This window comes from Hippocampus comes, unplaced genomic scaffold (genome assembly GCF_001891065.2).
Source record: "Hippocampus comes isolate QL1 unplaced genomic scaffold, H_comes_QL1_v1.1 scaffold260, whole genome shotgun sequence".
In the NCBI taxonomy this organism is placed as follows: Eukaryota; Metazoa; Chordata; class Actinopteri; order Syngnathiformes; family Syngnathidae; genus Hippocampus; species Hippocampus comes.
In genome coordinates this window covers 63,132-71,018 of record NW_017805378.1, presented here as the reverse complement: position 1 = coordinate 71,018, position 7,887 = coordinate 63,132, and the positions used below count along the sequence as shown (strand labels likewise).

At 40.4% G+C, this 7,887-nt stretch overlaps 3 protein-coding genes and 1 long non-coding RNA gene across 7 annotated transcripts in view; 3 read left to right on the top strand and 1 right to left on the bottom strand.

Moving 5' to 3' along the window:
- LOC109517163 (chemokine-like receptor 1) overlaps positions 1-879 on the top strand; it is a 4,890-nt gene extending 4,011 nt beyond the window's left edge. Inside the window, exon 3 of the mRNA XM_019872149.1 lies at positions 254-879. Coding sequence (XP_019727708.1) covers positions 254-566 — 313 coding nt within the window. The 3' untranslated portion in view covers positions 567-879. The remainder of the gene's footprint in view (positions 1-253) is intronic.
- A 482-nt stretch (positions 880-1,361) lies between these two features.
- rnf185 (ring finger protein 185) lies at positions 1,362-4,440 on the top strand. Of its 2 annotated transcripts, none has more exons than XM_019872153.1 (6): positions 1,362-2,007; positions 2,722-2,740; positions 2,877-2,989; positions 3,070-3,124; positions 3,598-3,706; positions 3,777-4,440. In XM_019872153.1, the coding sequence occupies exons 1-6, from the start codon at positions 1,802-1,804 to the stop codon at positions 3,872-3,874; spliced, it is 600 nt and encodes a 199-aa protein (XP_019727712.1). In that variant the 5' UTR covers positions 1,362-1,801; the 3' UTR covers positions 3,875-4,440. The 2 variants fall into 2 exon arrangements, with proteins under 2 accessions (XP_019727712.1, XP_019727711.1); XM_019872152.1 differs by having other exon boundaries at positions 1,367-2,007; positions 3,589-3,706.
- An 890-nt stretch (positions 4,441-5,330) lies between these two features.
- On the bottom strand, positions 5,331-5,995 carry LOC109517167 (uncharacterized). The gene is made up of 2 exons (XR_002168497.1): positions 5,914-5,995; positions 5,331-5,822 (listed from the first exon to the last, which is right to left on the bottom strand). It is a non-coding gene; the product is annotated as an uncharacterized LOC109517167 (long non-coding RNA).
- LOC109517166 (homeobox protein goosecoid-2) lies at positions 5,729-7,790 on the top strand. 3 transcript variants are annotated; one of them, XM_019872156.1, is made up of 4 exons: positions 5,729-5,845; positions 5,966-6,148; positions 6,354-6,562; positions 7,309-7,790. In XM_019872156.1, exons 1-4 carry the CDS (start codon positions 5,836-5,838, stop codon positions 7,384-7,386), a joined length of 480 nt encoding a protein of 159 aa, XP_019727715.1. In that variant the 5' UTR covers positions 5,729-5,835; the 3' UTR covers positions 7,387-7,790. The 3 variants fall into 3 exon arrangements, with proteins under 3 accessions (XP_019727715.1, XP_019727713.1, XP_019727714.1); XM_019872154.1 differs by having other exon boundaries at positions 6,294-6,562; XM_019872155.1 differs by having other exon boundaries at positions 5,755-5,845; positions 5,969-6,148; positions 6,294-6,562.
- Positions 7,791-7,887: the final 97 nt, after the last annotated feature.

Genomic DNA, 7,887 nt, shown 5'->3' with positions numbered 1-7,887 from the left:
ATATAGGATTAGCCTCGCTGTTCTACTTGCTGTCATCCAAGCCTTCTTGCTAAACCAGGTCCTGTTAAAAAAAAAAAACGGATGCTAACATCCCCCTTCTGTCTTTGGTCTGCTGACTGATTGCAGTGTTCGACTAATTAGGTCCTCACCCATTCACGTCAAACTTGATCCCAAGTGCTTGAACTTGGGCACCTTCTCTACTTCTACACCTTGTAACCCCACCGCTTGATTTGCCTTCCTTTTATTCATTTAGATCCACCAAGCCCTACAAAATCATGGCGGCGCTCATCTCCTGCTTCTTTGTCTGCTGGGTTCCCTACCACACTTTTGTTCTCCTGGAGTTGGACGTAAAGAACCTCAGCCTGGAGAGTCTTCACACCGGGATTAAAGTCGGGGGCACTCTGGCAGCGGCAAACAGCTGTCTGTCACCCATTCTCTATGTTTTCATCGGGAATGATTTCAACCAAATCTTAAGACACTCGCTGACACAAAAGTTGGAGTCGGCGGTGGCGGAGGATTTCCGGACAGGACGTTCTCAGTCAGTGCAAAACATACAAAACCTGTGATCCCGTAATCCATATGAGTGTTGATGAAGATGTGTACTGTATGTGCTTTAACCCTCTTGTGGTCACTATTAATTGGATGAATTAATTGCTTTTTGGGGGGCATCAATGTGTCACCAAACTCCTCAATTATTCACAACCAAATTTTCTGTCTATGTTCATAAATGTAGGATAGAGGAAGTAGTCACAGGGACAGACACCTTCAATCGAGCACAGTCAGCCATTTTGGTTTGAAGCAGCCTTTTTGGGCCGGTTGACTCAGTAGTGCCACAAAAAGCGTTACACAAAAAGTAAAAATAAAAATACTTATTTGACAGATTTTCACAAAATTGGGTCAATCTGTTTTTTGTTTTTTTTTTGAAACAGGACACATGAAAAGGTCTCCACAATCCATTACCCAAATTGAACAGGAAGTTGGTTGTTTCAATTTGACGCAGTCTTTCATCTTTCAAATTCATTTCACCAACAGCTTGTTTGAAACTGTGCTCCAGTTGACCACTTCACTTCCACATCCACTGTCTTGTGCTGCATTTCATTTTATTCAGTGGAATTTTCATTTCCTTTTTACATACGTGTATTGCTGTCACACTGAGAAAAAAAACACAAAACGCGTCATGTAAAAATGTAAAAATCGTGTAAAAATATGATACCTCGTAAAACTTGTCAAAAAGAGGTAATGTAATTTCATTTATTTTTTGCATGTTAAAAAAACATGTAATTATTTGTAAACATATTCATTTCACATATAGATTGGGGAAAGCTAAGTCACAAAATTGTTTTGTTTTTCTCGTCTAAATTTTTCTCAGTTGAATTTTCAAAATACAGCTGTAGTCCTCCGGACGGTAGATGTCGCTGTGGACTTTCGGGTTTTTTTTGTGAAGAGAAAGACGGCAAGCGACGTAGCTAACTTGCCTAACTTCCAACAACAAGCTCGGACTTCCGCTTTCAAAAGCGTCTTTTGAATACGTTGTCATAATTGGTTCAAATCACAACCGACTAGTCCCCTTCGTTCCGTCGCCTATCTTAGCTTTTAGCCTGGGTCCGGACGACGACTTTGCGCCAGGCAGCAAGCTAACAGCTGTAGAGCTTGCTAACTTGAACTTCATTCTCGACGTCGAACAGCAAAGAATTGTGGCCCTTCCCGGTGTCTTCATGTGCGGCTTTTGACGTGTTGGATGTCGATGGACCTTCGCCAGCCTGCTGTGCATAGTTGTTAACCGACTGAGGCTGTAGTTGAAATGGCCAACGCAGCGCCCTCTTCACCTTCTCCGGCCAGCGGCTCCCCTGGAGCAGCAGCAACCGCCGCCGCCGAGAACGCGAGCTCCGGATCCAGCAGCTCGACCGCGGGTGGCGACGGCGGCAACCAGGACAGCACGTTTGAGTGCAACATTTGTCTGGACACCGCCAAGGATGCCGTCATCAGCCTCTGCGGACACCTCTTCTGGTAGGAAAAAAGCTCCATGACGCCGGTGGACTTTTTCAGCTTTCTCAATCCAACATCATTTGAAGAACAGACATCTCTATTATTTTGTGAATTGACTTAGATATCGAGTAAAAAAACCCCAGCAATTATGAGAACATCATCTATCATTTCTTGATATGGTCTTCCAAAGAAATATTTAATTGCAAAACCATACAACACTAAGTCCGAGTATTTCGCCTAAGTATATAATCACACATAAAATGCCAATTATATTTTTAAGAATAAAAACTAAGCATAAGTAAAAAAAAAAAAAAGTACCTCCCGCGATTCAAAACACAGTATAATTGAGTAGACTAATTCGTTTTCAGCCATCCAAGGAGGCTGACATTTTATGTGACACCGCCCCCTACTGCCGACTGAAATTGACATCAAAGTGCCCACGGGCTCACCTGATGAACGTCATTTGACCAAACACAGAAAACAGGTGAGCCGTGACATTCGCAAGGCCATCAATCGGATTTCGACCGAAGGACGATGTAAAACCGTTGAGCATTTTTGCCTTATGCTACTACCTAATGTGGACCCAGCTCGACATCAAAGTTTGATCATTTGGATGGTTCACAATGAAAGAGTATGCGAAGGCCTTTTTGAATATCATTGTTTTGATGCCTTATCTTATGTATCTAATGTGGCATCTTTCTTTCCCAACGCTCCTCAATCTTGATTTCCCATCAGCTGGCCCTGTTTGCACCAGGTAAGCACAACTGTCTTTTTACAAACACTTTAGTATGAGCTATCATCTACAGTTGAAACCAGAAGTTTCCATACAATATATAAAAAGTGACAGTTTGACTTTCATCAAATTAAAGGGTGTTTTTTTTTTTTTCAAGTGGTTGGAGACGAGACCCAGCAGACAAGTGTGCCCAGTGTGTAAAGCTGGCATCAGCAGGGACAAAGTCATCCCCTTATATGGGCGCGGAAGCACCGGGCAGCAAGACCCCAGGTAGGGAGCTGTTCAGTAAAAAACAGCTACGGGTTCATCACGAGACTTGACTGAATTCATGCCACTTTTTTTTTCCCAAGAGAAAAAACACCCCCACGACCACAAGGCCAAAGGCCCGAGCCGGAAAACCGTGGTGTGAGTACCACTGCAAACGAGTGTCATTGAACGCACCGCATGAATACACAAAGCTGTGTCACAGGCTGGATTTACACTGCGGGTCCAAGTGCACAATTCCCTTTTGATGCTGTCTATTTTCCAATACATTTCGAGTGACATACATTCCATATCTGAGTTTAGATGGATGGTGACGTTTTAGATAATGGAACAGTCAACAGTGACGACACGGAAGTAAACAATAATACCGAAATATTAATCTTGTACATACATTACAAAGCATTTCGGTGGCCTTTCTCCGAATTGAGCATTGTACAGGAATGTACTTAGAAAAACATAGAATAGGAGCACAATTTCCCAGGATAAGAATTAATTCAACTGTTTGTGTGTTATAGTAATTAGCCACCAGGGGGCAGTGATGCCAAGTCCTGCCTTAATAATGCATCAGACTTTTCTGGGCATTCAGACATTCTCCCCTTTCACAGGGCTTCCAGGGATTCGGGTTTGGGGATGGAGGTTTTCAGATGTCCTTTGGAATCGGCGCCTTTCCCTTTGGTATTTTTGCCACAGCGTTTAACATAAACGACGGCAGACCCCCTCCAGGTATTCAACGTACGTGTGAATCGATCGCCTCTCAATCCTAATTTTCTCCCCCCTCAATCCCCTCACTCAGCTGCCCCAGGAACCCCGCAGCACATGGACGAACAGTTCCTCTCCCGACTCTTCCTCTTCGTGGCGCTGGTCATCATGTTTTGGCTCCTCATCGCCTGAAGGCAACATGAGATTTATTCATAAGAGACAAGATAAGACTTCTCTTGTTTTTTTTCTTTTTAGAGGAAGCCATGCAACGTTGAATCCTTGATTGTAAATAGAAATAAGAGTTGACTGCGGAATTAACAGCACAATTGATAATAAAGCTCTCACGCATCTTGTGGCACCTTTTGGCAATTCAAACTTTTTATTGCAGCGGGCATCGACTAATCAAATTTTCGCAGGCGCACACTCTTTGTTTTAGTTTGAAGTTCGAGAGTTTTCATAATGACTGTTCATTGAGTTGTTTGATCCCTATACTGTATGTCACTAATACATTGTCACTTTTCGGTGAAAATCGCTGAATTTTTACCCTACTTTTTTTTAAATATTCAAATTGAAATTAAATTTCAATATAGCTTTAAGGCAAATAAAAATACTCACAGAACATGGAGATGTGTGCTTGTGATTAGACATTGACTAATTCAGGAGGAAGGTGTGTTTGATGAAAATATATAAATCACTATATCAAATTGTGTTAATGTTCCGGTGAGGAGAAAACACATTAAAAAATTGCTGCTTTGCAAGCCCAAGCGTGTCCATTTGTCTGATTTTTGTCAGCTTCGGCTCTTAATGTCAATATGAAATTATATTGCAGCCACTGTTGGTAGTGTAACCCATGAAAATGATTTTTTTTAATTGCTTGTTTTACAGTTTGAATCATACAGTTTGGGTAAAAAGGATTTCATTCTACCTCAAAACTTGAAAATGTGACTTGACAAGAATCACATTTCAACAAAAAAATTGAAGGGCTACTGCACTCCAATGCAGCAAATGAATGACAATTTGGATTTTTTTTAAAACGTAGCGATATCCTCATTTTAATTTTTGGGAGCGGAAGCATTACAGACAACTTGCACAGTGTGTATACAAAATGGACGCCAGGGTCTCGGTTGTCATATTATGCATTTCATAACGTGCTGGGCACATATTGTCAATGGGAGACAGGTCTGGACTGCTGGCAGCCCCGTCTAGTACTCGATGAAGACATCTTAGGTCTTACTGAAATAAGCAGGAACGTCCCTGAAAAAGAGGTTGCTCCAAAACCATTATTTACTTTACTTAACAGACCACATGGTTGTTTTACTCTTTGGCCCGGAAAACAACAACGTCCATGATTAACAAAAACTAATTTCAAACGTGGACTCGTCAGACCACAGCACAATTTTTCCACTTGGCCTCAGTCCAATTTCCCTCATCCCACCTTTTTGGGAACCCATTGCCAGAATCAAATTCAAAACGAGAGCATATTTGCTGGGAGAAAAAAAAAATCATCAATTGTTCATTTTCACTCCATACTCAAGAAATTTAAATCAGGTCACCCGTCTTGACGTGAAAACATCTTTCAGTTTTTTTTCATCTTGATAAAAGCCTGTCGTTGAGCAAATATGACTTGAGCAACATAGCAAACGGCGGCTTTTTTTATGGGTCTTAATCCTCTGTAATGAAATGTGAGCCGTTTGAGGCGCACAATGAGCGCAGATAGCATCTGGCAAGCTATTAAAGCCGGCGTGAAAGGGATGAGATGGCGTTTATTGTGATCTGTTCTCAAAAGGGCCGCATGTGAGGAGCTTAGGACACATTGTGGAAATCCATTAATTCTGCCGCTATTGACAGCCTGCTATGAAATCAACTCTGTGCCATGCTGATAATATATGGAAAAAAAAACCCAAGTGGATCGTAAACATGCGACGAGATGGCTTCATCGTCCATCTGTATCGTATCGTAATCCACATTCATTGGTTAATATGGGAGAACTCCGAGATGATGAGTGAACACTTTTTCCTCTTTTTTTTTTTTTCCACCCCACTTCTAAATCCGCCTTCCTAATACCGAGATTTTCTCTGTAAACCCACCAACAATGAGGATCTTTGGCGCTTTTCCACATCTCATTTTATGCAGCCAAAATCTGATGAAAAGGAATGGAAGAAGGTGAGATTAACCTTTTCACAATAACTAGCCCAGATTAGCTGGTTTATGTCTGGAAAGGGGGATTTTACCTTTTTACTGTTTTTTTTTTTTTTTTTAATCTTCCATGTGGTGTTCGGCAAGGAGCCGGTTCCAGTGTTGCGGAGGCTGCCGACATGGAGAGGCAAAAGTTCCCGTTCACCATTGAAGACATCCTGAGGAATTATCCAGACGGGGCACGGGAAAATCCACTGTTGTGGTGTTTATGTTGTTGCTGTTGCTGTTGCTGCTGTTGCGGAGATGGGAGGACGGATCATCCTCATCAAGGTAAGACCCCTGACCAGGATCTGAATTTTGTGTATGTTGTTTTTTTTGCACATAAGAAAATTTCAATAAGAGTTTTGGGATACGTACGTACAGTTAGTGTGTTTGTGTTGTTGCCGTGGACACATGATGACTGACCTCCCCCAAGGCAAGCGCTGCTCCTGTGTCATCCCAACACCACAACCACTCTCTGGGCTTCCCTCCCAAGCTTTGTGGGCACACCCCGGCGTTCGAGAAGAAAAAGAGGAAGTTGCGGCGGAGGCCCAGACGCCAAGAAGGACCCGGCGACACCGAACCATCTTCACGGAGGAGCAGCTGGACGCGCTGGAGGAACTCTTCCTGCAGAACCACTACCCAGACGTCAATGCTCGGGAAAAGCTAGCGCAGAGCACTCGGCTCCGAGAAGAGAGGGTGGAGGTAAGCAGGAGCTACGGTGGCCAGCGAGTGGCATTTTTAAAAAGTTGAATATTCAAGCAAAATGTCCGGCAATAATGTCGAAATTTTTTTTCTGTTTGTTTGTAATAAAATGAAAAATGTAAAATAGTTTTTAATATTTAAATTAATATCTAAAATTAGAGAGATCAGTGCGAAAAAAAACACTGTGTTTGAAAATAAAATTGTTTTAATTGAATAGAATTTTTCAAAATAGGTGCTTTTTGTTGAAATTGTATGTATGATGAAAATATGACATCTGTCTGAACAGACTGTTTTTAACACAAAGAAACCTATTTGATGGTTTTTGAAATTTAGAAAAAAATATTTTTAATAAATTAGTAATGTAATTATTTTAAATACATTTGATGGTTTATTCTTTCATCCCAACAGATGATATTTTTCATATTGTTATTTATTCATTTTGATTTGGAGGTTCAACAGAGAACTTTGTGAATTTTTTTTAATGGTTTTATTGATTTTTTTTAGTAGAGATGAAAGTTTTGAACAGCAACAAATATTCTTGTTTTTGCACTAAAAAACAATAATCCGAAAAATTTGGAGATGGAGAGCTGTATTTAACTCATATTTGTATTTGTTTTTGGCATTTAAAAAAAAATATCTAAATTTGGAATTGGAGAACAATGTATAATTACTATTTCATTTAAAATGAAAATATAAATTCACCTTGTTTTTTTTTTGTTGGCTTTATTCTGTTTTTCTGTTTTCAGGTTTGGTTTAAAAACCGCAGAGCCAAGTGGAGGCGCCAGAGAAGACTCTCCTTTTATGCAGGAAATACAGAAAACTAACTTTGTATCGATCCCCTTCACGTTATGTCACTAACTCATTTACAAACACTTTGGACCATTCAAACTAGATGAATGAAAGAATGTAGATTATTTTGAATGTTTGGGTGAATGGAAATAATGCCTTTCGGTAGTTTAGCATCAAGTTACAACACGCTTTGTACAAACAAATCGTCCTCGTGAACAAATAAAGTTGTTTTGAAAAAAAATGCATTACATTATTAAGAAAAGACATTAGGGTGAACGCACTGTTGGAAACAATGTAAATTGCCATTCTCTTTTCCCCAATTTGATCAAAACATCATCTGCCAATGCAACAATATTAATTAATCACACTCTCCATGAATATTCCTGACTCTATAAATAGTTTTAGCTTATCATATGAAGACGATCATTGATTATAAACATTTCAAATAATAGTAGGACCACATGCGTGCAATAATTCTCTTCGAAGAGGAATAATTAATAATAGCGAAACACTACTACCCCCTGTTGGCTCATGGG